The sequence below is a fragment of the Thunnus thynnus genome, chromosome 3, assembly GCF_963924715.1.
Source record: "Thunnus thynnus chromosome 3, fThuThy2.1, whole genome shotgun sequence".
Lineage (NCBI taxonomy): Eukaryota > Metazoa > Chordata > Actinopteri > Scombriformes > Scombridae > Thunnus > Thunnus thynnus.
The window spans coordinates 5,480,275-5,507,977 of NC_089519.1; the positions used below are offsets into that span (position 1 = coordinate 5,480,275).

At 40.0% G+C, this 27,703-nt stretch overlaps 3 protein-coding genes across 5 annotated transcripts; all 3 read right to left on the minus strand.

The window, feature by feature from the left end:
- Positions 1-283: 283 nt before the first annotated feature.
- tdrd7a (tudor domain containing 7 a) lies at positions 284-13,864 on the minus strand. 3 transcript variants are annotated; one of them, XM_067582337.1, is made up of 22 exons: positions 13,749-13,864; positions 12,316-12,534; positions 11,956-12,100; positions 11,478-11,592; positions 11,297-11,389; positions 10,811-10,866; positions 10,530-10,570; positions 10,248-10,418; positions 8,911-9,693; positions 8,453-8,649; positions 8,164-8,353; positions 7,629-7,740; positions 7,218-7,429; positions 6,766-6,900; positions 6,168-6,251; positions 5,582-5,716; positions 5,373-5,483; positions 5,074-5,236; positions 4,655-4,821; positions 4,120-4,313; positions 3,602-3,762; positions 284-1,312 (listed from the first exon to the last, which is right to left on the minus strand). In XM_067582337.1, exons 2-22 carry the CDS (start codon positions 12,517-12,519, stop codon positions 1,080-1,082), a joined length of 3,702 nt encoding a protein of 1,233 aa, XP_067438438.1. In that variant the 5' UTR covers positions 12,520-12,534; positions 13,749-13,864; the 3' UTR covers positions 284-1,079. The 3 variants fall into 3 exon arrangements, with proteins under 3 accessions (XP_067438438.1, XP_067438427.1, XP_067438433.1); XM_067582326.1 differs by having other exon boundaries at positions 10,811-10,869; XM_067582332.1 differs by lacking the exon at positions 13,749-13,864 and adding an exon at positions 13,214-13,643 and having other exon boundaries at positions 10,811-10,869.
- Positions 13,865-14,810: 946 nt separating this feature from the next.
- stra6l (STRA6-like) lies at positions 14,811-23,957 on the minus strand. Its single transcript, XM_067582347.1, has 18 exons — positions 23,457-23,957; positions 22,988-23,060; positions 22,234-22,334; positions 21,908-22,038; positions 21,660-21,780; positions 21,449-21,494; positions 21,108-21,233; positions 20,695-20,765; positions 20,068-20,176; positions 19,792-19,945; positions 19,627-19,702; positions 19,414-19,495; positions 18,216-18,264; positions 17,533-17,650; positions 17,301-17,420; positions 16,712-16,875; positions 15,780-15,923; positions 14,811-15,608 (listed from the first exon to the last, which is right to left on the minus strand). Exons 1-18 carry the CDS (start codon positions 23,495-23,497, stop codon positions 15,367-15,369), a joined length of 1,968 nt encoding a protein of 655 aa, XP_067438448.1. The 5' UTR covers positions 23,498-23,957; the 3' UTR covers positions 14,811-15,366.
- Positions 23,958-24,097: 140 nt separating this feature from the next.
- Positions 24,098-26,095, minus strand: spink4 (serine peptidase inhibitor, Kazal type 4). Its single transcript, XM_067582389.1, has 4 exons — positions 25,961-26,095; positions 25,297-25,328; positions 25,004-25,116; positions 24,098-24,283 (listed from the first exon to the last, which is right to left on the minus strand). Exons 1-4 carry the CDS (start codon positions 26,010-26,012, stop codon positions 24,238-24,240), a joined length of 243 nt encoding a protein of 80 aa, XP_067438490.1. The 5' UTR covers positions 26,013-26,095; the 3' UTR covers positions 24,098-24,237.
- Between the last annotated feature and the right edge of the window lie 1,608 nt (positions 26,096-27,703).

Here is a 27,703-nt window from a genome sequence, read left to right on the forward strand (position 1 = left end):
AGCAACAGTTGCTAACAGTTAGTCATATCCACTCATGGAGATAATACGGCAGGAGTTGTGTTTACAGCTTATTTCCACTACACCAAGAGACTGAAAAAAAAAATCAGTTATGGCAGGTTTAAGTAAAAGTACACCTGCAGAAATGAAGCCCATGTAACCGATTATATATTGGATGTATACATTACATTATTGGATAAGATCTGAAATGTAGTGTTGTAGTATTAAGTGTCAGTTATCTGCACACATTTTTAAGTTCTTGGCTTTCAGTGAAAGTGCACCGTCCTTCAGCTGCATGTTTTAATAGAACTCGTCAACAGCTTTACATGTCAAAACAACACTAGAAATATTACAAATTATTTTTTTTGCCCAAGTAACACAGAAAAATATATAAGGAGGCGTTCCCATCGGTGAAGTTTGAACTATGTAGATTAATGCAGTTCTGCCATTTCAGTTGGATTCATGTAAAACATGTAGTATAAATACACAAATGAGCCACAACACTGCACGCACAAAAAAACAAGTTAGATGTGGAAATAAGATTCATAAATAATACAAATACAAAACATGCAACACACAGATGACTTCAAATGAAAAAAACAGAAAAAGTGTTGATGAATTAAAGTGAGTTAGGTTTGTTTCAAAAAGATCACTTGAATGACCGGCAAGAGTAACATTTAATAGTGTGTAATGTTTTCCATCTTTCTTCCTCAAATTTTGAGGAAAACTGCATTCGATTGTGCCAGTCCTCAAATGTAACTGTCCATAAATTCAGAAAAAATAACTCCTCAGCAAAACAATATCTATATACATGTATATATACACAAGACCCATGCCTGCAGCCTGTAAATTAAGAGAGCTTCTTTTCAGTCTTTGAATGGGAGAAAGATCCAGAACGTTGAAAACGAACAACAAAGGTCAGGGAAAGTGACACAAAAAGTTCACTGAGCACTTTCACTGTGTTTAGAAAATGAGAAGAACCAGGAAAAGAACAGTTGCTGGTTCAGAATACGTTTTGGGAGGTGGACTAAGTCACAGAGTCTGCTTGCTGGTTAGTTCCCCGCCGTGCCAGACCACACGTCCTAGGCAGCAGAAGACAGCTCACCACCGATGTCGGCCATGATGCTGTGAATCCAAAGGTCCCTGTCCTCTAATCCGGTGTCCACCAGGTAGACCGTCAACCTGCGCTCCCACACCTCACCTTTGACCTCTGACCCGTCCTGCACGCTCTCCACCTGGGCTACGAGCGCTCGCTTCTCCACGTGGTTCCTGAATAACATGGAGGCCTCCTCTGACCACTGGTGCTGCGTCACACCTGCAGGACGGACAAGACAAACAGCTGACATGTTGACAGATATGGAGTTGAATGTTGGGTGATCAAACTGATTAACCTCAATTCTGCTTGAGAGCCCGAGAACGTCTCAAAATTCAAAACTTCCCTCCCATCTCACTGCTGATGTTTTGAAATTCACTGTTATGTGGCATTGTGAGAAAATACAGTATATAAGAGTACACCCCTGTGCAATATCACTAAAATGTTAAATGATTCAAAATTGCACCATCGTACAATAATTGTAGTGTTTTAGTGTGAAGTGTAGGGTATTTGATCTTATTTATAATTAAAAACAAACAGGTTAGATAGACTAAACTGAAAATACAGGCCCCAAAGTACAACCTCAGTGCAACAAAAGTGATTACACTTGACTTCCATTTAAGACTAATTGCCTGAACAAGGTTATAAAAGAACCTGTGAACACAACAACTTTCTCAATTTGGCCTAAATGTGTCTCATGCAACATGGCTCCACATGGTAAAGAAACCAGATTGTGAGACTTCATAAAGATGGGAGAGGGTACAAGATCATCAGTAGGCTACTGGACAGAAGCCAGAGCACAGTTGCAGCAGTGGTTAGGAGGTACAGGAGGACCCATAATACCAATAACACACTATTTGTGCAACCTTGCATTGAAAAACAGACGGGCAAACGCTTCTGACTTGGCACGAGGATTATCTGTGGAAACTGGTGTTTCAGTGACTGCTCAGACAGTGTGAAGGACATTGCAGGAAGTCAACCTCTACGGATGATGCTGCAAAAAACTGCAAGATTAAACTCTGCCAAAGAACATGAAAAGAAGCCTGGTGAATACTGGTGGCACATTCTTTGGTCAGATGAAATCAAAATACATTAGTTTGTATCAGATGGGGTCCAGCATGTTTGGCTTGGACCTGGTCAGGAATACCGCAGTGACAGCACAGTACCGACTGTGAAACATGGAGGTGGGAGCGTGCTGATGTGGGACTGCGTGAGTGTGATAGATGTAGGGGAGATGACATTTATAGACGGCACTATGAATCAAGTTTGTATACCCAAATACTGAATGAAAAGATAAGTAGTATTCTCAAGAAGGTTGGTGGGACAGAAATTTTACCAACATGACAATGATCCCAAACACACTGCAAAAATCACATTAAAGTTTTTAAAGAAGTAAAAAAAAAGAAAAAAGTGAAAACTATGACCTGGCAAACATGTCCCCAGACCTGAATCCAATCATACACCTTTAGAGTATTTTAAAGAGGAAGGTAGAGAAACAAAACCCCTCCAGCAAAGAGCTGAACAGAGTTATGTTAGTATTTTATACTGTAACTGCTGACTATGTAAATGATGTGCTCAACTCTAGGCTCAGGCTTGTGAGGGACAAGAAAGCTCCCGCCACTTTGTATATAAATGCATAAACACACTTCCATACACATACAGTCAACTTTAAATCAGTCCCTCCAGGATTTCGTGGAGTTTTTTTGTGATTATTGCAGCCAAAAATACTTGACTTTGCAGCGGCTTTTCTATAAAAATTGCAATACAATTTGCAATGTTTTATATGCTCTGCAGGAACTGGGAAAAATTGCTACCATTGAAGTCATATGTCATCACTTCCTTCAATAAAAAGCAGACCGTATATCACTGAAACAACTATATTTCAGTGCTAATTTTTAAATGTATTTTCTGAACATGAGAACTGTGGGCTCAAAGTTATACAAAAAAGAAAATACTGTACTTGAGTTCAATTAAACCTTTAGTAAATAAACTTTCACCTCAACGTTACAACCAAATAAAAGCAGTCAATAATACCATTAAAATAAATGCATGAACATAAAAGTTTAGTTTCATTTCCAAAGTGTGTCCATCTTTGCTGTCTGAGCAACATATCGACTTGTATTCTTCTGACTAACTGAATGCAAACCTCATCTTCTGCTTGAATGCTCGCCTGACTCCTTGCTGAATGCGAGCTGCCATGACACTACGATGAAGTTACCACAACACGAAAGGAGACAACTGGTCAAAAGCACAATCTGTCTGTTGATTTGGCCGTTTCATGTGGAAAAGTTGCAAGCTGTCATTAATACTGCAGAGATTAATTATTCCAATCACAAAATTGCAATTTCCTGGAAGGACTATTCTATCAACGCAACATTAAAACAAGCTTGGAATGAGAATGATGTTTTTAAGCAACAAACCAACACAGAAGGATCCAGCTCATTGAATATTGACAAATAAATTACACAAATAATTTGTTTAATTAATTTGGAAAATGATCCTCAAACTCACCTGCCAGTTGTGCCGTCATGGCCTGGAAGGGCAGCTGTCTGAATTCCTCTATCAGGGGCCGGAGGAGAGTACTGCGGACCAGTTCATGTTTGCCGTGGTCCAACTCGTAGACAGAAATCAGCCCATTGGCCAGAACGCCTTTCACCAGTACGCGGTGCCAGCTGGGTAGAGGGAGGTACTGGTTATACTGACTGGAGCACTGTGTGATGCACAAAAGCAGCACTATCCTCACATAAGAGAAGAGTGCTACTAATATGAACTCCATACACTAAAGCATAACTTTAAAATTCTCCTCATATGTAAAAATATACAGCCAAGTGCCCCAAGATCTAATGAGATCATCTACTTTTTAACTATGAAGTTTCTATAATGTCATTCTTGGCTTATTATGGTCATCATAATGAGTCTGCAGACATGTAACCATGACAACATGAAGTCCATAATGGAGGATAAGTCTAACGTAGCTGATTTTTGTTTCAGGGATCGAGCACGCTGCTGCAGTAGTCGTGTGTTCTTACTTCTTGTCTATTTTGGCAGCGTAGACGTCTCCTTTCTGAATGTGTGTGGCTGTGGTGGTCTTCAACATCTGGTTGTAGTAGAGCATCATCTCCCCCATCAACACCACCAGCTTATGCAGGTCCTGCCACTGCTGCAGCACAAAGTAACCAGGGTGGCAGGCAGCTGGCACGAACACATCTATATTCTCACCAGGCTAAAAGTAGAGGAGAAGGAGTGTATCATCATTCATGTCCACACTTCAGTAGATACTGCTGTCAGAATTAACTGTGTCAAGGCTTATTGTATATAGTATCAAATACACCTGTTTTATTGTCCTGTTAATTTTACTGTGTGTATTTTGTAAATAATACAAGATAAACTAAGTCAATAATGTTTATTGTTAGATAATGGTGGGAAAAATGAAATGTTTTTTAATTATACTTCTTGCATTTGCTACATGCACTGTTTATTAGGGATTGTCATTCACCAAAGAATAAAATGATTTCTTAACATGAATCTTAAGCCCCTAGAGAGAGTTTGACCCTCTCCACATACCAGGGGAAGCTCCAGCGGAGGAGGCAGTGGAAGTGGTTGCATCGTAGTTTTGGTGGTTGTATCTTTGACGGGTGATTCATCTGCTCTGTGATGAGTCTGAGTTGAGTCCTTGATAGCGGCGTTCCGAACAGGACTGAGAGTCAACTTCTCCACTAGAGCGCTGAGACCTAGAATTTGAAAAAAAAACAAACAAAAAAACAAAAACAGTACAATGAAAAACACCCTCAAATTAAAGCTTTAACCTCATAGTCAGTGTTTCATGTCTCTGTCAATGTGTGCTTCAATACAAAAAAATGTCTCACTGTCCTAAAACTTTGACTTCACACAGTTTGTGGAACAAGGAAAACTCAAAAAAGATTGGACAGACTTGTTCATGTGTGCTAACTTTGTGTTTGGTTGCTGGTCTTGTGCTGTATTACCTGTATCCACGCTGGTGTTTTTATTTTGAGCTGTGAGTTTCTGCCACAGCTCTGACTGGGCCAGCTGATGGTTGATGCTCTTGTCCAGCTCCTGACTGTCAGCACCGATGAAAAGGTACATGTGGACCAGTCTGTCCCCTTTGTGCTGGTCTAATTTCAAGATCTAAAAACGATTTGATAACCTGTGTCATTAAAACAACTGCAAACACCTCATCTATCAGGCAGTTCTCTAACAAGACTCCATTTGTAGAGACAAACATAACTTAGTTGTGTGCTTAACTTTAAGGTACAGATGCTACCTTCATTTTACAATTTTCAGCTCCCAGGACAGCCTGCTTCACCCACAGTACGGCCTCTGGACGCCAATCTCCCTCTGGAACTGTGAGGTCAGCCAGATGACATTTGATAGCCTGAGGAAAGCAAGAACACAGGAGAAACTGTACACCTTTACATGTGTTACAAACAGCTACTTATCAGATAACTGCTGTTAGATAGACAAACAGCTGACCTGTGGTGGGATGATGGTGAAGTCTTTGAGGAAAAGAGGGGGGATCTCTCGGAGTTCGGTGACCTCTACAGTTGCTGAGACACCCAAGTCGATGAAGAGGATCTCCATCACTCTGTTGCCGTACAGGTTGGTGATCTATACACGAGGACAGCAACACACAGGAGGGGGTATTAAACAAAAATGACCTGAAACTGTTTGGTTAACAGTACAAAAGCTTTAATGCGAGTGGCTGGTAGATTTGCTTCACTAGTGAATTTGAACATTCACTAGCCATTTGGCCAGTGGGCAAAAAAGTTAATTTTGCACCCTGATTATCAAAAGGACAATTCACAAAGTATATCTCTTCTCTTTAATTTAAACATAGAGATTATGTCCCTGAGGGAAGTGTGAGCCACATAGAATCAAGTCAGTATCTCTGCTATAGTGATTATCTGCTATAGTGTATCCCCCCCTTAGGTTTTATTTAAACAACCTGCACAGATTTGCTCTATTGTTCTTCTATTGTGCTGTCAGTGTACTTCAAATTGACAATAAAAACATGGTTTACAAAGCTGAGAAAGAGTGGTCATCCCAGCTCTGTCCCTACCTCCACTCTGGACCATTTTCCTTTGTAGCGAGCCAGACAGAACTTGCCAGTGAAGGGTCTAGAAACCAAGGACTCAGGCGTCATCTGTTAGGAACAATTACAGGCACGATTACATCAGCCGTATAAAGAGAGATACATAGTCTGACATCACAGATTGTAGTGTGGCAAAAATGTGTGAGATGTGCAGCACTAATATTCTTTGTGATATAGTTATGGCTTGCTCTTTCCAAAAACATCTGGATGAAGATATCCCTGCTTTTATCACATCACTTTTCAACTACCACTTGCTAAGTGGTATACAATTAAGTGAACTTACTGTAATTATGATAACATCAAATGAGTCAAAATGGTAAATTCAAACAAACCTAGAATGTTCTACAGCACTGTTAAAGGTCCAGTGTGTGGGATTTAGTGGCATCTAGCAGAACAGACTTGGCAGAAATGGAATATAATATTCATAAGTATGTTTTAATTAGTGTACAATCCCATGAAAATAAGCATTGCAATCTGCAACTTCACTGCTAGATGCCACTAAAATCATACACACTGGACCTTTAAGTGCTAGGGGTAAATGGAGATACTTGAAAGTCTTGTCTACCTGTGAGATGAAGAAGGCCTCTGTTTCTTCCAGTAACTTGCTGAGTCTGGCAATTCCTCTGGAGGGCAGCTGGCAGTGGATGATGCCATCTACACACACATTTGTGACACACACGTCCTGATAGGTAACATTTACCTACAGGCAACAGACAGATTAACGTTGCATAACACAGGGAAAATTGATAACACAGAGGACCTGGCAAGCTGCTTCTCATCCAAATGAATGAAAAACCTGCACATTCTTAAGTTTTCATAAAACTTGATTGGCTGCTGTTGGGACAGGACAGACTAATATGAGAGCAGTACAACAGCACCACTCACTGGTACAGATGATGTCAAGAAAAATGAAAAAACATGAGAAACTGTCTCTATAAGCATAAAAACTGCTATTTTAACAGCTCTGCTTGGTCTCATGCATCACACTATGCATGTCGTTAATGACACTACACTTACAGTGAGAGGGTTGTTCATGGTCTCGTCCTGCAGAGCCTTGAGACAGGTGGAGTTGATGTTGAGATCATCATCCTGCGAGGTGTCGTACAGCACTGCCACAGGCATCTCATTCTGTTGACAAGGCTCTAATGTCTCCATTAGCAAAATCTTCCCAACTGCCAACTTGTCCAAGGAGGACAGCACCAACGGATGGGAGCTGAATGCTTCTAGACCTAGGAGGAGGAAGATGAAGGATGGGAAGAGGAGGGAGATAAAGGGCAAGAGAAGCAGGGCTATTAGTGCCCACTGACCGATCAAACTAAACATTTTCTCCCTTATTTACAGAATATGTTTGTTGTGTTGTGGAGTATTTGTGCTTTCAGTGACATCAGATGAGTAAAAAAAAAAAAAACACTTTTCCTTCTCATATACCTGCAAGCCTGACATTAGTAGCCTGGAAGGGCAGAGAGAGGAAGTCCTGGTGCAGCTCCAGCAGATTGGTTGCAACAGTGTCCACAGAGACGCCATGGTCCACATAGTATACCTGGCAGAATCAAGGACAGCATAAAAGACAGTCATAAGCTGTGTGCCAGCTCATGGGCCGAGTCCTCCAAAGTCTATATTTCTGAACCAAATTCACCATAACATGCCTATAAAAAAGTATTCACACCCTTAAAAAAGAATGTAGAAGTGTTAACCCCATTCAAGTCATCAATCTTTAGACCTCTATACTTTTGGTAGCAATTACAACTTTCTGTCTATGAGGATTTGTCAACAGAGCATTCCTGATTCGACACAAATCTTTACTTGATCTGACAGGATGACTTTAGCAGCTCATGTCAATGAGATCTATGCGCACTGGTCTATATTGCCTTTACACATTTCAACACAGATGCCAACCATTTGGCAAATAATCACATAATCATACAGATTATCAAGCTAATAATCAACTAAATGAATGAGTTACCTTGACATTGATAGAGGTGATCTCAGTGACCTGAGCTCTGGCCATCTCATCTCCGTCCTCCCCTCTAACTGCTACCAGCTGACCAACAAGAGGGTTAGATAGAGGATGGTGGGAGGAGCCTTGGCTATAGAAGGAGCGCATGGCGTCTTCCATGGCTTCCTGGGCATGGGAATAGTTCTCACCTACATACCTGAATACAGAGACCACATTTTTCTTTTTTAAGCATTTCTCAATCTGTGCACACTCAAGTGTAACATTGTTTTGAGTGAGCAAGGGTGATGTGTCCTACCGTATAGTAACAGTGTTGCTGCTTTTGGCTTCAGTAATCAGCACAGAGGGGTACTGCTCCGAGGGAAGAACTAGACAGGGAGGAATCACAGGGTTCAGAACCTCGAGACCAGAGGGAAGGGGATGGTTCCTGCACTGCTGGCTGTCTTGGCTGTCTGCGGCCTCCACATCGGCTCTGCTGGAGTTATACAGGATGGCCTGACCACAGCAAAGTACATCACCGACAAGCACATTAATAGTTGGAGTATTCCCTGTTTTCTCTACACCAATCATCATTCCAACCTATCACTTATCCGAGAGCAAGGTTCACTTGTTACTGGCAAGTATGAGTGTTAGTGTTGAGCCAAGTGAGCCGTGAGGGTAAGAAAAGATGTACTCTCCGTGGTGCCTTCACACTGCTGTTGATGACTAGCTTAATTTGCAGGTTGTGTTATCTCTGGTACAGGCACACTCACTTACCTTCTTCTTGTCATGTGCCAAAGGGTACTCCACAGTGCATATATCCAGCAAAAGAGACAAGTTGTCCAGAACATGTTCAGGGAACGGCGTCTTGTACGTGTCCATAAAGAGTTTGGGCAGAGCGTGGACCCACAGACCATGATTGTACTTTACCAGAAGCTCCTTTAGTCTTAGACGTACATCAGCTGACACAACAGCAGCAGAAGATTTTAAGGGAGGAGAAGGGGAAGATTTGGAGGTAGGGGAGAAAGTGACCTTCAAAAGCGGTAAAATGTCAGGGCCAGGTTGGAGGGAGGAAGCTAACGCTGGAGGGCTGGTTGCTGCAGGGGAAGTCCAGGTAGGGGCTGACGGCTGAGGGTTTTGGTTGATGGTCGTTGTAGGAGAGTGATGATTATCTTTACATCCGCCATTGGCGTTGAGTGCAAGATTGACACATGGGGCCAGCTGGGGAACAAGAGCTGGGTTGTGGACAGGGCTGCGTGACGAGACTGGAGACAACAGTTTGCCTGAAGAGGAAGCAACAGGTTGTGGAGGGAAAATGAATGTGGGTTTAGCCAAGGGGCTTACAGGGGAAACTCTAGGTTTAGGAACAGAGGGAGAGGAGAGGGGGGAGGGAGGTTGCTTGGGTGTTGAGGGAGGTGAAGAAATGAGTGTGGTGGTGATGGTGCTTGAATCGGTGGGTGATTTTGGAGGGTTGCTGTTTCTAGGGACGGTCGAGAGCTTGGGAAGAATAGGAGGGTAAATCAGGCGATCAGCTCGGTTTGTGCTGGAAGGTTGCTCCACCTGTGAAGGCCAGATGAGCAAGAAACAGAGAGAAGAGATTAAAAATCTTTTCAATTCCTGTAAAGGCTGGGAGGGAAAAAATCATTACTTAACTACTCTAATTAACTACTTTTTAGATAGAAAAGTATCTTTTGTTGGTCAATCACAACCGTTTTCTCTAGGTAAGGAGCATTTAAGTAAATGGCCTGAACCCTGAGGTAAAAGGGCGCATAAATTCTGATTACCCTATTAAAATGCTCTCCAGACAGGTACTGAAAAAAACCTTTGATGGAACCAACAACTATATTTGGAAAACAGTGTTGCTACTTAAAACCTATCAACTACCTTCATGGACTTGTGTATTCAAATAATGTACTTTTTTTTATTCCCTAAAGGCCAGATGTGCAAGTTTGTATCAGCCTTCACACCTACTTTGTTTACATATAAGATAAAACACAGACCCTCAGTGACAAGAAATATAAAAAGAGCCACTCTAAAGAATATGAGGTGGCCGCCATAGTTATAATGTCTAAAAACCGTGTTGAGGGCTGCGTTTCTACAACTGACAGACTCACCATACAAGTGTCTGCCCATTTTTCCAGATCTATGAGCACCTGAGGGTGCAGCGTCTCATTGAACATATCACTGTAGACCCCTGGTAGTTTTGACATCCAGAGTCCACTGCAGAACTTCTTCAATAGCTGAGTTATTCTGCTCTGTTCCAGCTGCACGTCATACACACCAGACTGCATGGAGGAATTTCACATGATTGATCACTGAAGCACAGCTCATGATAGGAATGTAATTCATGATAGGAATGTAATTATGACGACACAAAATGCACTGTTTTTCTGTACCTGAGAGCAGTTGGGTTTGGAGACTTGTTCAGGGGGCTCCTCTGTGAAGGTTAACAAGTGCAGATATCAGTAAACAGTGCACAGCAGATTATAGAGAGGTTTTTAGTTGATCGGATTCTCATATTTCAATATATGGAAAAACTTCTTCTGACTGTCACTGAGCAGAGGCTGCGTCAAAGTGTCAAACACACTGACACCATTCAGAATGGTTGTAACGTTTTAACAACCCACCCCCCCTCAAAGGGAATCCAAAAAGTTGAAACACTGATGAGGATACAAACCTAGAAGGTGCCTCATACCCCTAGGCTTCTGGTAATTTGCCAAGCTCTTCTCTTCCCTGCTGGCAACATAACAATCCTTTAGGCATAATGTGTTTTTCACAGTAACACACTGTCATTCATTGCACACTTACAAAAAAACAATAATACGCTAATCAGGTTGGTCTATTCCAGGCTGTCCAAACATTTTGTGCTCCTTTATATTGATCTCAAAATACCCAACTAATAGCTTGCCGGATTTTGAAACACATGTTCTTAATGTCTCAAGTGTCCTCTTTTTCAATTCATATGCGAGTGAAAAATGTGGACACATTCCTGATTATGATAAATAATATCCCATGGATAAATATCTAAGACCTGAGAATCTTAAAATAATTGTTAGCATGGTAATATTTATATTTGACTCAAACAATAAAAATACTGCTGGATATAGAACAACCAGGTTTAGGCTCAGCTACGTTTGGGGTTTGTCCACATGTTTATGTTCACCTGTCAGGGATGATGCATCGTTTCACAGCTTGTTGAGCAGCTGGTTGTCTGTGTTCAACAGGGGTAATGGAGCTTAATCTTTGGTCCAACTGCCTGATATTTGGGGAACACAAGCATTCGTTTTAGAGTTTAGAGAGTGCTGCTACTGCTCATCATTTCAGCAGATACTTATAATATCTACCTGTAATCTCCTGAGGCACTGAATCCTCTGTAGCCACCATGGGGCCGAGGGTGGCTCGCTGGCCAGTTTGAAGCACCACTAGCTGAAGGTTGGCGCAGAGAGGACCTCGGCCTCACTGAAAGCATAAAAGGAAGGATAATAGGTCAGGTAATTCCCCTCTCTTAATCACCCATGCACAGTTTACATTTCACTCTCTCTCTTTGGCTGGTCTGTTAAATGAATTTTAAACATCAGTATCATTCACCAAATCTGACAGTGTCCAACTCTGGCTGAGAGGAGGGCCAGCTGGTTTATGCCTCTTAATCCTAGAACAGAAACCCTACTTGCTCTAAGAGTTATCGCCCTATGAGGAGGGGAATAAACACAAAAATAAATCTGAGACTTTCTCAAACAATCTGTGACAGCCTGGGATACACCTCTTTAAAAGTTATGATTTAAAAGACAAAGCTGTGTGTTCCAAGTGATAAGTTTGTCCTACCATTGAGCATGTACGGGTTGGAGGGTTTGAATCTCATCCTGCAGTTGACGACTTGGGAGCGACCAGATTTCTTGGAACTCTTCTGCTTGGCCACCAGTTCAGCAATGTGGGCCGTTTCTTGACACACTGCAGCGAAGCATTTCAACTGCAGAGCAGATTCAGATAAATTTGCGATTACCATGTACAAGTCTCTCAGCCCTACTTTACACAATTTTTTAATAATATACTTAAGTAATAATGTTCAGATATATGAAACATCAGGTGTGCAAAAGCAATCACACCAAGTCAGACTAAGTAAATTACTCTCTAGGTACGCTGGTGGCCTTAATAATAAGGCTTAGTAATAAAACCAGCCCTTACCTCACCCATGCGGTACTCCAGGTGGACCACAGAAGGGATGCTTCGAAGATAGTCCTCCAACTTTAGGTAGCCCAGCTTCTTCAGAGGGATGATCTCTCCACAAAGTGATCGGTACTCTGACTGGAGGCTGTTAATAGAGACGCCAGCCTTGCTAGACTGGAGTACAGACCGTAACATTTTCTTGATAGACTCGCTGTCCGACATCCTGGTAAATACACGCTGTAACAGAAACAATACAGAAATAAAAATCAGTGGATACAGAAATGCAACAGTGCATTAGAATCACCCGAGGGAGTGACCAGCCTTGTCAAATCATAAAGGTGCTATTTGTTGTAAAATATCACCCCTGTGAAAAGTGTGTTTCCAGAGAAGTGTGTTCTTGTTTTACTGTCATTGAGTTTTGTTGTATTTCAATTATAGGCACACCCAGCCTATCTGAGCCTCATTTCTCTTTACTTTACCTTTGAAACACCAAGATATACAGTAAAATGCTGCCACTTTCATTGGGTCTTTGTGGTGGTATTTTACAGTTTGGAGAGTTCAAAAAAGTACTTAAACTTGTTTAGTGACTTTAAAAACATGTAGAAAGGGACAACCCAATTTTGGAAAATATTGCTGCATTTATGAGTTGTTTTCTGCATTGACCAAATTACTAAGAAAGAAACAAAGTTTTTTTGGGTGACAGGCTCTGGCCTCCACTTCATTTCTATCAGTGTCGTTTCACATTAACGTTAGTTACTATCCTGTTCAGAAGACAAGCCAAAAACAGTTTCCAAATGAGATATTTTAATTCAAACCCTTTTTGCTGGATTAAATATTTGCCGAAAGAAACAGTTAACCCTCTACTACAACCACTTAGTGGATTTAAGGATTTTTTTTGTAGGTAACGTCAACTTACCTTAGCTTGAGTCCGTGTCAAGTTCGCTGACAAAATACAACGGTGCTAACTGCTAACGTTACATTTCTAACGTTACCCGCCACAGCATCCAATTAGCCTTAACGTTTTTCTGTCTCAAGCAATATCAGACTCTTAAACGAATAACGTAACAAATGGATATAGGCGGTGTAAAATGAGACACACGTGATTAAGTGTGCCTAAAACCATATATTTTGGTTTTTGTACGTCTACTTCCCACGTGATAAAACGTTAAGATGTTGCTACGTAGCGTGGAATCTGACTGAAGGACTTGTCCGATAATGGACCTCTACCCACAAAATTGGCTGTTGGCTGTCCGACAGATGGGTATGTGGGAGTTGGCTAACGGCTAACGTTAGCTAACTGTTAGTCCACGGTGGTTCAATTGCAGATAAAGCAAAGTTTAATGTTTCGCCCCACAATTGACCATTTAAAAACCAGCCAACATTTTCTACGATGTGCAATTGTGTTGGCTCAAATTTAATGACAGATTATTGCATTTCCATGAGTAACTTACCTATATTAGCTAGCCAATCTGTCGAGTGTGGATCTCCGTCCGCTGCATTCAAACTCATGAACACGTTCACGCCCACAAGTTCACACTCACTACTGGTTGGCTCGTTATTCTGGCAAATAACTTATATATTTAGCATGAATGTTTAATTATGAATTTATATGCTCCTCACATATATCCAATAAACGTTTCGCTTGCAAAATGTATCATTTTTAAGGGATTGACGAGACATCGGATTAGCTTTATTTGACGTGTGGCCAAATAGAGAACATATGCTGCTTTTATGTGCAGTCGGAAATCTTAGAGTTCAAGTTAAGCGCACCTAAGTGACCTTATAAACCGGGCAAATAAGTGGATGTATGGGGAACCACATAATAAGAATAAACAGTGATTTTTGCAATCAATTTAGCTAGTTATAAAATATTTACAACAGGAATTAAATCCCCTCTACACTTTTTAAGTCAGTCACACCAATTTAGCTTTGACCATTGTGTTTTAATTTCTAACTGAAAGCATTTGATTGTGCAGCAAAGCCATATTTACAACTTCTTTCTATGAAGTACAGTTTGTCGTTTCCTCTTTTGCTTGCACAGGCTTAATACATATGTAGAGTTCTTCTTATTAGGCCTACAGGACCACTATGATCCACCAACAAAGGTTTCATGAGAATATACAACAGCTTTGCATAAAGTCACATATTAACAGTTACATTTTAACAACCCAAGAATGACAACTATTGTCACATAATTCTGATAAAATTAAAACAAAATAAACATTATTGGTACTGAAAATGGCCAGTGGTAGTGCACCATATCCATTTCTAGAATAGATGTTAATGAGGTAAATGTGATTATACAAAGGTTCATAGTTAACATTGACTGTGTCTATATACTGCACAGAAGTTCACATTTTACTTTAAATGAAATTATGCATTGATACAACAAATCAAAATACAAAAGACAAGTTATAACAAGAAACCAAATGCTTTGATCTCCCTCAAATCACAGCTGCATATAACCAAAAACAATTTGTCAAATAGAAAAGCTTTTTTTTTTGAGAAGCCACTTGATCACCTCTTAGTTGTTAGTCAGACTCTTGCCTATTTAGAAGAATCTGAGATGTAGAAGTGTCACCAACTAGTAAATCAGCAGAGAAATGTACTGTATGTTGCTGGTATTTGTGAGTGCTGCAACACACCCTGATACTTTTGTTCAGATCATTCAGCGACAGACAGAACATGTACTGATGTCTGAACACTAGATGAGAGTGAATAAAATCCTATTCCAGACAACAACACAAATTCTTTAAAATACATACGATCAATCTGTGATAGAGGTTCTCACAATATCTTAAAGTAAAATCCCAAAAGAGGAACTTACTAAGGATGAACGCTGCCTCTTAGACTGTTGACCCATCAACTACACTATATCTTGTCAGTGTGACGTTAGTGCTGCTTTTCCTCAGAAATGTTGGCAGTTGAAATAGATTTTTGGGACGAATAACATCATTTTCACTCACTTTTCAATTTCACACCAAACATTTGTGAAATTACAGCCCTTGAAACAGACTCACTGAAAACCTCACAGTGTCCAACCCATATTTTTAACAGGATCCAAATCTTTTAAAAGCCTTCTGCTGGTGTGATTATGATTTCCGGCAGTGACTGTGATGTTGCTCGGGGGCTCTGCATTTGTGAGGCCATGACACAAGCCCGCACCACTATGTCTGACTGAGGAGATGATGATGTCTGTAATGACGAAGATGAGGAGAGGTGGTGCTTTCTGAGCAGGATCAGTTTTGGGTTCCTCAGTAAGGTGTAAAGCAACACCCAATGTCTCCTGGCCCGGCCATTCACAGCTGATTCTGGAAAAAGTAGAGTAGTAGGGTTAAACATAAGTGCATAAATGCAAAAAAGTCATTTAATAGAGGGTACTACTTCGGTCACGAGCCTGTGGTATATTTAATAGATGACAGGTGGAAGCAGACGACGATTGTTCATGTCAGTGCCACAAATACACACACATATATACATACCAGATGGTGTGTTGCTGAATGTGGAGTATGCAGACGCCGTGTCTCTCGCCAGTGTGTTGGAGACCAGCAGCTGGCAGAAACACACCATGACTGGATTGTTATGATAGTGGTCAGCGAAGATCATCCCAATCCATGTAGTGTAACCTGGAATGTGCAGGAAATACTGTTAGATACACACATCATAAACGAGAAAGAGCGCTGCATTTATAGTGTTAAACAATCTGCATTTGAGAAGCAGAGAAGCTGATTAACTTAAGCAGCATGTGAATTAAAAGTTTAAGCCCGAAGCTCTACACACATACTTGACAAAAGCAACAATGGTTACAAGTCCTGGTGAACAGGAAGTGAACAAATATGTAACACTAACACATTTATGAATGCTGGGTGGTTTATATGTAGTTTCTCTGATTAAAGCTGTTATCCAAGTCCAACTGACTTCACTGTTTGCTGACATTTATCCATCATGTCTCTGGGAAAGATAATGATGAAGTTGTCACAGTGCTTGCTCTCTTTGTCTTTCTGTCTTTTCCTCTTTCTTTCTAGTATTAATCATTGACTGACATTCATTACTGACATATTCCTAAACCCAGTGTTCCAGTTATATATAAAGCTATTTATCTGAAATATATCATTTTGGATAAATACAAAATGACATTTTGTCTTGAGAAACACAGCCTGTGGATGTGAAATACTGCCATCTCCTGGAAGATGCTGTGGATGCGAGCACCTCAAGGAGGAATGAAATGTATGAATATAATATGACCAAACCTTATAGTAATGAAACCTACCACCATCAAATAATGGTAACAATAAAATAATCCCTTATCTACCACTATTTCACGTTAGAATTGATGTTTGGCTAGCACTTGTTAATTCCTTAAAAAAATAATTCACTTTTGATAAGTTTATGTTTCAGTTCAAGTTAAGCTTACCAGTATCCAGGCTTTCATATCCTCTCTGCATAATTGTTCGGTCTATGCGAGACACCAGCCATGTTCCCACCACAATGCTGCACAGCAGTCTAAATATGCAGTTTCCGATCCCCATTACCACGTTGTAGAAAAAGAAGAAGTAGTTGAAGCAGTGGAATGCTTTCCTGAAGGCGAGAGGGAGAGCGAACTGTGAGTTCAAGTTACTGCACAGAACAGTTTTACTCTGAATCATGTTCACTTGTTCTATTAATATTTGACTTATTGGTATAAAGGGGTTTTTCCAAAATGTAAAACACCATCACATGTTTTTTTTTTCTCTATCTGCATGTTTCAGCAAGTCACTGAAGCTACTTTGCACTGTTGATTAAGTGAGGAAGTTCATGTTATATGGCAGCACCATTACATCAAATGATTTACACATAATATCCTCAAACAGTCCTCAGCTAATCATTTAATACTATCTGTGCTTCGCCTTTTTCAACAACCACTTCCCTTTTCAAGTTAGTGTTTGCTGACAAATAGAGGACCTGATTTTAAGTGTGACGTCCCAGGGATGGTTTTATGGTCCACACTTAATATCTGTATTGACCTGTTATTCAGAGCCAGAGGTTTGCCTTTATCGATAGGAGATATTTTATCCTGAAGGAAGAAAATCTGGACCAGAGCTATCTGCAGAATCACCAGGACTATCACGAGACCGATGGTCAGACTGAGAGACAGAAGAGGAAAGACAAAAAAATCAATCAATACAACCATCTACCATTAGTCCATCCATCATCTATTGATCTACACACACACACACACACAGAAAGCAGCCTTACATTATGATGCCAAGGTTGGCGAGCATGTGCAGTACAATTCCATCCTTTACAGGAAGAATGAGCAAATATGTCAACAGCAGGGCAAACACGAACTGAACAAAGTGGACTATCAGGTAGCCTAACGAGACAAAAAAAAAAAAAGATGAGACACTCTTGCAATTATCTCACATAATTTATTCATGTTGTAATCCTTTACTGACACTAATGGGCTGACTGTACATTGTGTTTTATAATCTTACATTTTTATAATGCAGCAATCAAAATGTACAATTATATTATGTGTGACAGTTCAACTGGATGCAGGTTTGGAAGTTTCACTGACATCGTAACATGAGCACTTACAACTGTTGTAATTGTTCAATAAAACTTTTATTGCAAACACATTTAACAATATTGTAGTGAAGGTTTCCAATGTTTTTTTTTGTCAAGGATGGAAAACAAACACTGAAACACACTCAGACCATTGGACACTAACACTCTCCACTGAGATCCTTTGAGAAAAATTTGTGATGTGAAGCAGTTTTCACATCATGCGGCTGGTGTTTGAGTGGTGATTCTGTCACCTTATATAATCTAGGATGTCCTGATGCACATTATTTTTGCTCAGCTGCTGTATGTGTTTTGAAAGCATACAGTACAGAATAGTCAGTTGTTCATATTTTTTCAGCAGATGAAACACTTACCCCACAGTGTAAACGCTATTTGCCATCCAGAGTATCTTGTAATGGAAGCCTGCAGAGATCAATAGAGAGTTGAGCATTTCTAGTTTTTGGTGACAAGTGTGTGTGTGTGAACCTAATGTATGCAATAATATGAGAGGCCAAATAGAATGAGATGCAAACTTTCACACCCACCACATATGCACACAAATGTTCACATGCATAGAGTACCCACATGCTCTACATATTTGAAGCACTTACAATTTTCCATTGTGGCGCTTTATCAAGAAGGCTGAGAGCCAGTACCAAATTTGGATGATCATGTAATATTTTGCATTTTGCAGCTGGTGGGGTACAGTTATCATGTGGTTTACAATATGTGGCCAAACATTTTCAGGAAATATGTACATCATACACTGTGACACACATCATGACCTGACCTGAAAACACAGTTAAACTGGGGGCCAGTGTCACACTGGTGAATGCTGATTCAGAGTATTTAGTGCCAAACTGAAATCAGATTTTTCCTGGGTTTGTCTGCCATCTGTTGTGTGTGTGTGTGTGTGTGTGTGTGTGTGTGTATGTGTGTGTGTGTGTGTGTGTGTGTGTGTGTGTGTGTGTGGGTCTGTCATAGGCTACTTTCAGGGACAAATTTCTGACTTCAAACCAGTTAATTGGGGACAGCTTGTCCAATTTGGGACAAAAGTCATGTCCCCAATTGGTAAAACGTAAATTTTTGGGTCAGTGGTTAAGGTTAGGGTTAGGTTTAGGCAAGTACTGGTTATGGTTAGGGTTAAGTCTCCAGGAAATCAATGTAAGTCTATTGAAGAAGCAAATACACATTTGGGTAGAGACTTGATAATCAAGTGACGTCTGGGAACAACCCATTGATTTCCTGCCTTTGACCCCTGCTGATTTGACCTTTTGGATCCTGTCTGAATGCAGCACCCCCTCCTGTTCCTGCCCCTTGATTTCATCTGTCTGGGTGCTCCTTCCTTTCCCCCCACCCCCACCCCCTTACTATGTTGACCCTTGATCTTGACTGTGTCACACTGTAAGTTCTGAATGCAAATGCCCTCCCTTCCTACCTTTTGTTTACCATTTGTTGATCACTGCTGTGATCTTACAGTATAAAATGTTTCCATTTTTTGGAGTGTGTGTGTGTGTGTGTGTTTGTGTGTTTGTGTGTGTGTGTGTGTGTGTGTGTGTGTGTGTCACTTACCACACTGGCAGCAGAGCGAGGGTTGTGAAACTTCTCAGGAAGAAAACCCTTCTGTCCTTTCCACAGCCTCTTCAAGTGTTTCCTGTGGCATCAGTATACCATGTGACTCATTTATGTTTTTGTTTTTTTAGATAACTTATTGAGAAATTTAATCTAACATGTTTGAGTTTAAACTTCAATACAATTTTGATACTTATTTTTTAGGGCTTTTACCTGTAACATGCCAATACGTGCAAGGTGTAGGCGACAGAGTTGAGACTAGCAAAGATGGTGGTAGCTAGCCAAGTCTCTGGAAGGAAAGAAACTAAGACAATTATGTGTCTGGTGGACACATAATATCATCAATAGCATCAAAAATAGTCCGGTAGACCAACTCACCCCTGGACACATATATGAAATTTTCCAGCTGTGGTATCATGGCTGCCAGAGCTCCAGTGTTATTACAGGAGGTAACCAGATTTTTCAGTGTGTCCTTCCACTCCTCTGCTTTGTCAAAAACCACTTTACTGAGAGTGTAGTCGGCCAGAGTCACCTAAAGGGATGACGGACAGACAAATACGTACATAGGTACCATTTGATATGCAGACCTTTCCAAAACAAAGTGGGTAGATAAGACATTTGATCACACATAAACACACACAACTTTGTTTTTACCGTATATAGGCAGATAAGGGATATGATGGCAGTGCCGATGATCCTGTTGGGGAACTTGAAGTAGGGATCCCACTCATACACTCTGCTCTGGAACCAGCTGAGGGGCTTACTGCAACAGAGACAGTTCAAAACATTGGTTGTGTGTGTGTGTGTGTGTATCCTTGACTACATTTTTCTTCTTTTAAGTGCTTTTTGTTTGAGGTTTTGCGGCAGCTGTGTGACATAAATCATTTCAAATTCTGCCATGCAAAATTTAAATGAAGTTGAGGAGCGGACTCACAACACCTTGGATCATGGAATTTACCAGCAACAGCTGAACACACCACCTTGGACTTTAAGTCAGCCTTTATAGTACTGCATTACCACACAACAATAATGTAAATTTGGCAATAAACATATAGAGCATAACATCTGACAAATGACATTTTCACTGTGATGAATCTTACACTCAGTCCCTATAAATGCTGTACATATCTCACTCATATAATCTCAAGGTTCAAAGTGCACATGATTTGTATGAAACTTGCAGAATCAGAGAACAATAACCAAAAGAACTGAAAATCCTCAATTAAACAAGGAACACTTGAAAGCAGCATCGGTGCGCATGTGTGTGAGTGTGTATTCTACCTGTATGCCGGTGCTTTCTTCAGTAGTCTCTTAACATGCTGCACCTGGTGTTCAATCAGCTCCTCGGGGTTCTGATGGCAGATTGAGCATATTAATCCTCACACAGTTCTTTTTTTTGAAAAACACTTACAGAGTAAAAATGTAAACTCTGTCACTGATGCTTAGCATGTTGTGCATATATTGTGTACAGCAAAAATAACAAAACATTAAAGAAAAGAAATTAAACACAAAAGTAACATTAAAAAACATTCAAAACAAAGCACAAAAGTAGAGTAAAATTAATAGAAAACTGTTTTCTATAAGTTTCTTAATATATGAGAAATTAAATCTCATATTGTCTTATTGTATTGCGTAGTAGGTTTTACTTTCGGAGCAATACAAAGCCAGTGATTTTATGCATTAGGCATGCTGACCTCCTGCTCCAACTGCAGATGTATTCGGACACCTTTGACCAGTATGTAGATAAATCGTCCCAAGAGGAAGATGAGGGAGACGATGCAGGGCCACTGGACAATCACCTTCTGGTATTCACCCAAAACCTACCAAAAACATAGACATTAAGTCATTAAGTTATTCATTTTTAATTAATATTCATACTAAACACCAACAGCCAACTCTTCATAATATCTTTGTAAATTTTTTGTAGAACCTAATTTATTTAGGTGCAGACTGAGACCCAGAGATAGTTGCTAGGTGGAAGCCACAATGCATTAGTTTTCTGCTAGCTTTCATGATATGTTTAGTACCCACCTACCTTACCACCTGGACAGGTGAATGTATCCCAGGCTGTGATGATGATCCTAGAAAAAATCACACAGACATTTATATATATATATATCTGCATATTTCAGAAGTGTTTATGTTATTTTTATAGAAGTAACTATTATAATATTTCATTTTTTATGTATGTTTTACAATGTTATGACATATACTGTATGTTTTAACATATATGAATGAAAGTTTACCACAACAAAGAGTAGAGTATTCCCAGCACAGCCCCAGTCATTCTGAAAGGTGTGGACAGACAGGCAAAGAGAGGGAAATTCACCAGGCCCACCTCTAAAGCGCCAATCAGGTACACGAATGCTGAAGAGAACAGTCAGGAAACATCTCATCAGTCAGTGTGTTTGTTTCTTGTATCTGTAAGGTTATTATGTTTGAATATAGAGCCGACAGCATACAGTAACATAACAATGGTAACCAGTTAGAGCACCTCTGGCCCAGTTTGGGAAGTTGAAGGGGACGTAATGTTCAGAGAAGAGCAGCAGGACACTGGTGGACACTGCACCGAACGCAAACCCATAGGACCAACGATTACTGAGGCCGCCTACGGTGTCCAAAGGCCTGGTGAACAATAATGACATCATGACATGAACAACAACTGCTTATACTGTGGCTGCTTATAGTAGCCTGATATACAGTAAAAAAAAACCTAGACAGTTCAGATACATAGTTGCATATCACAACATTTGTACTGAATTAAAATTTTCATAGAAGAAATTTATATACAGTAACAATTTATTCCTGTTATTGACTTACACCACAATGGCAAAACGTCCCCTCAGGAACGGCAGTTTGTGGTCAATGGTCAGTCTCTGTGCTCTTTTCTGGAGGAATGAAAGCACCCCTGCAATCAGCACCTGGAAGACGACCAATCAATTTATTACATAGAAACATGTACTGCAACAACACTATCACATTGTGTGCATCAACAGCCATGTAAGTGTGCTTCAACAGTATTCTTGATCAGGCCACCGTAACTACCTGCTCATTCATTGTAATTGTACTACCACTGTGCATGTATTCATTTTGCTACTAGTGTTACTTTAGATGTCCTGGTTGTACTGTATTCTGATGTAGTATTGCATATTTTGTCCCTCCTCTGTCACTCTTCTTTACGTGCACTCCCACTTTTTTTATTAATAAAAAGTCTGTTGTGGAGATGTTTTATTAGGATCGGAGGTACGACATGATTTAGCCAAGTAAGACATGTTCCTGGACCAACATTGGTCCATTGTTGTTCCAGGAACACGTTGGTCCAACATTGTGGTCCAGGAACATGTCGTACTGGGCTAAGGAACATGTCCTACCTGGCTAAATCATGTTGCGCAAGATCGGAGGGTGTCATATGTTATATGACCCTGTCTATCATTATGTAGTGTTAATAGTGAACATATAAATAAAGCCACTTCCCTGCATGTATGAGTAAATATATGCTGCTGATATTAAAAAAAAGCAAGTATTGTTCCAAGCCTTGTTCTCATATTGCAGGTTAATTGGATGTACTACTTACCGCTGGAATGAGTGAAAAGTGAAAGAAGAGGTCTACCGAGATTCCATTTTGACAGTCTTGGACTGTGGAGTCCCTGCAGAGACAGTGACGATATGAACACAATGTAATATAATGTATTTTAACTGGTCTGAAGTGAAAGGACACAAAACAAGATAGAATAGAGGGAAACCAAATTAAACTGAATTAAAATCAATGTGATGGACTAGATAGACCTGAGTAGGCTTAGACTGAACTGAACTAATCAAAAAAGGTTAAAAAAACGTACACTTAATAATAATATGAGTTCATAATGCATCAGTAAGCTCTTGTTTACTGTTGTTTACTTGTTAACTGTCTTGATTCAAAACTATTCGAATCAATCCTACAATCTTACACTACAGGTAACATTACCATAATCACCCAACAGCTGATACTAACAAGGTGAAGAGCAGGATCGTAATGTCATCGTAAATTAACAGTCTGTACTTACACTTGTTCCATCTGGTTTCTTATCATCCTTGATGAGTCCATTCATTGAAGTCTGGGAAGCTTTGTTTCTGCTGTACTGTAAGGAGAAAGGAAGGGACTGTGAACTGTGACAGAAACCACTTCTGCGTTTCCGGGTTTCAACCATGTGACTCACGCACTTGACCTTTGACCTCAGGATTCAACACTTTATTTCCCTCTGTTTTTTTGTTTTTTTTATGTCCACTCTCCCCGCGTGTTGCTCTGTGCTTCTGTGTCATCTTCCTACCTTCCTTCTTTTGCCAACTGCTCAGTTTGGCTTTGTCACACACACACACACACACATGCCCCCTGAGCATTATTGATCACTGTGTTACTCAGTATGAGGACTGTAAACATTAGAGCTCCCACGGAGATGACCAACCGATCATTCACCTCCTGCCTTCACTTTACAAAGGAATGCTGATGGCGTTACATTAATCCATGTCCTTTGTTTCTTTTAGCTTTCTCTGTATCAGCTCCATTGGAAAACTTACATTTAATGGCTCCCTTTTCTTGAATTTTTCACTTTCTAGTATCTGTTTTGCTTTTATTACATACACCATCCAGACATATTAACATCAGACTCAGTGAGAGTTGGATTTTATTCATAAAAAAAAGAAAATATCAGATGGTTTACTGCTGATTTTTATTGTTCATGGCAATGAGACATTTAGGAGAGTCGGGATCCATTTCAAAGATCCGTGTTGGATTGATTATCAGATTCCAACTGGTCACCTTGGCGACAACATCACCACCTGCGCAGATCAGCAGCTCTCCTCCTTGGCAACCAAAATGTCCATCTTGGTTTTTCTGCAAAGAGAAGCATGACATGACATTCTGTGTTTCACTCAGCTTTAACTTTATATCAGTGTAGGTGAACAGTACGGAGCGCCCCCAAGAGTCTGTAGAGCAGAGTGAAAATGAGGCCACTCAAAAAGACTCTTCAATTAGAGATTAGGTGTTCAAAGCCATCAGTGAAAATTATTAATAAAGCAAACTATTTGTTACAGGATTACAAGACAGAATATCAACAGAGAGTGAGATAGAAACAGAGAACAGATTGTCATATTGTTCCTGTTCATCTTCTGTGTGGTTTGGACGAGGGTTGGCGATGACATCAGCAAGAGCTGTGCTTCATGAAATAAAATTAATTTCTCCAAATCATCCATCAGTAGATTTAATTAAAAAAAATCTGTCAACTTGTCTTGCCAGTGTTTTTGTCTCTCTGGAATGAAAACACCAATGCAGAAGGACCTCCTGAAATCTAGTGCTTTTTTTCAAAAACAATGCATATGTGAATAGTATTTGGTCACCAGAGATGTAACTGTCATTTTCCAGTAAACACTAGTGACCCCATGAAACACAAATAAACAGTCATTTGAATTGGCTGCGGCTGTCAGCCAGAGTTCAGTATTGTGTCTTCTAATTCTTTCACCACCAGGTGGCGACACTTTTTCCCTCCATAAAGTCAACTTGGGTGATATGAACTTGTGTGAGTGCCATGAGAGAGGAACAGCTGTGTGTACTCACTGTCTCTGGGCACACAGGATACACTCATTGGCATAGGTGTTTCCATCACTGCCACACACAGGGGCGAGATTCAGAGGACACGCCACGATCTCCTCTAAGTTAGGACAAGACGGCTGCCATAACATAAAACACAAGGGGTCTGGTGTCATATTCTTTCTTTCATTACATCAGAAGAAAGTTCATTCACCATATAATTCCCTCATTAATACATTTTCTACACATACACAGTGATACATAAAACACCTTCCTATGCATCCGCAGTACTTTGCAAGTCAAATGCTTCCATGTGTCACCTTTCTCATGAGTCCAAAGTTCTCCTCCACATCTGCAAATAGAGCAGATTACTTCTGAAACCATAAATACATAGATAATTAACTCCACACCGCATAAAATCCAGCTTACATGCAAATACAGAGGCAACTCACCTGATACAGAAAGAAATATCATATGCAGGCACAACTGACTATACATCCACAGATATGAATTAATAAAAGTATACTGGGATGAAGCACACGTCAAATCCAAAACTACCTGTCACACATTTTAACATAGTCTATGTTATTGATATAGTTGATCTATTAATTTTAATGCACTATAAATACAGGTAGAGTATATATGATTTTACATATGTGTGTACATGACACTCTACAGTGCCTGTAAAAAGTGTGCAAACAAGTATGTTGTATTATTTGTGAGTTGTTTTCACTTTGACATTAAAAGATTAGTGTCAAAAAACCACATTTAGTCTACTTTGCTTCAATGGTGTAAGACAATAAAACATAAAAACTCCTAGTAAATATAGGCACTGTATGTTAGATACTATGCATCTAAACAGGTAACTGTGCAAAACTGCCTCATAGACTGAAATCTCCATAACAGCCTCCAAACTAGAATGCAAATACCTCAAATAAAGTTTGGTGATTGTTCATGTGAAGCTTCTATTTTTGTCTTTCTTACCTGCGGCCACACAAAAGAGCAGGAATGCGAGAAGAACAACTCTTCCAGTCATGATGGATGTCGGTGGATGAATAACCTACAGTGACAGAAACCTCTGAGTTGTGTTTCTGTTTTGTGTACGTGGGAGTGTGTGTGTGCGCGCGTGTGGGAACGCAGCAGGTGAAAATAGACACACAAACTCATGCTCACTCTAGAAACTCACAGTCACCAGCGCACATTATCACACATTTCAACACCCACATATCTACTCAACTCACTGTATCTGCTGTTCAGTCAGTAGCTCGGTTGAGAGAATAAACTTTATGAATAAAAGGATCTAAATTGACAAAAAAAAAATGCATCAAAGAGGCAACTTTTTTTTTTCAAAATGTATGAATTTTATTTATTAATGTAAAGAGTAACTATACAGAATGGGTAACAGACTCAAACAGCTGTTGTTTAATACTTAAAAATGTAAACAAATAATAATATTGAGCACGAGAGGAGAAAATCACCACATTAGTACTGTCCTGCGTTTCTCTCTATATCCTCACTATTGTCTCAACTTTTCACAATTCCACTCTGTTCTGTCAATCACATGAAAGCCTTCATTCACCATTTCAAGTTTCAGACAAATGTATTTAATGCAGTGGTGAAGTCATGTCTGTTTTCCAGTGCAGAGATTTGCTTTTTAAATGTTTAATTTGCCATAATCAAATCCCTACTTCTACATCGTGGAAACAAATAGTTACTAAGTCTTTAAAGTGCTCATATTTAGGAGAGGGGGTTTGGTGGGTTGAGGCTTGTAAACCCGAAGGCCCACAGCAGTTATTACATCCCCGAGGTAACGGAAACCCCTTCCAAAATTTTATATGACACAGAGCACCCGTAATGACAATCTGTCATCAATTTGAACCCTGGATATAATTTTCAGACTATAAAGCATTACAAGCACATATTCTAATTAAAGTGGTCCCTGTTTCTGTTTAGTCTGGCTTCTTGACTAACTATAGAAACATAATTTAATGTGAAGTATCTCAGTATCTCTTTGGGTCTAAGAGTTTCTGGCGGTAGATAACTCCAGTGCGGTAGCTTATTAATGTGTACCAACTGATTACAATTTGGCAACGTCACTAGAAGATAGAAAGAACTTGTAGTCAGATGGAGACTGAATGAGATCACACATGTTCATGTTTTTGAGCTGCTGACGACGACGACAGAGGAGAATTTCTGTCGATTTAAACTGACCTGATGGATAAAGAACTGAAATCAAAGCACAACAGTTGCCTCCTTAAGATTATGCTGGTTGATCAAAGATACATATTTAGCTCGATTTTGGCACAGATACTCCACTTTGTTCACTCCACTGGTAACATCACATAACTGCTACTGTACATAATATCCACAGCAATGCTGGCTCAGCTCTAATCTGCTCCTGTCGTGCCCTCACACATTGGTATAAAAGCATGTGTTGCTGGAACAGGTACCATCTTTAGATCCCATACAAGCAGAAACAGTCTTCTCCGTGTATGAGTGCTACAGTTTTACCCGCAGGAACATCTCATTCATCTCATGGCCAAAAAAAAAAAAAAAAAAAATCACATTTTGACATGTTTTCTTCTTTTTTTTACAACATAATTCAGATTTAGACCCCACATGTACATATGTGCCAGTAATCCAACAACAACGAAGCAGAATTAAGTCCTCTCCAGTCCTTTACACGCTCATCTGATGGCATACTTTGGCGCGCGCACACACACACAC

Coding starts and splice junctions, on each gene's coding strand:
- stra6l (XM_067582347.1), bottom strand. CDS start 23,497: ATGGACTCATCAAGGATGATAAGAAACCAGATGGAACAAGT. Junction 21,234..21,448: donor TCACCTGTCCAGGTGGTAAG/GTAGGTGGGTAC, acceptor TGTTTTTGGTAG/GTTTTGGGTGAATACCAGAA. Junction 15,609..15,779: donor ATTCAGCAACACACCATCTG/GTATGTATATAT, acceptor TACTTTTTCCAG/AATCAGCTGTGAATGGCCGG.
- tdrd7a (XM_067582326.1), bottom strand. CDS start 12,519: ATGTCGGACAGCGAGTCTATCAAGAAAATGTTACGGTCTGTACTCCAG. Junction 6,901..7,217: donor CCATGAACAACCCTCTCACT/GTAAGTGTAGTG, acceptor TGTTGCCTGTAG/GTAAATGTTACCTATCAGGA. Junction 5,484..5,581: donor TCACCATCATCCCACCACAG/GTCAGCTGTTTG, acceptor TGCTTTCCTCAG/GCTATCAAATGTCATCTGGC.
- spink4 (XM_067582389.1), bottom strand. CDS start 26,012: ATGACTGGAAGAGTTGTTCTTCTCGCATTCCTGCTCTTTTGTGTGGCC. Junction 25,117..25,296: donor ACTTTGGACTCATGAGAAAG/GTGACACATGGA, acceptor ATGTTATGGCAG/CCGTCTTGTCCTAACTTAGA. Junction 24,284..25,003: donor ATCCTGTGTGCCCAGAGACA/GTGAGTACACAC, acceptor TTCTCTTTGCAG/AAAAACCAAGATGGACATTT.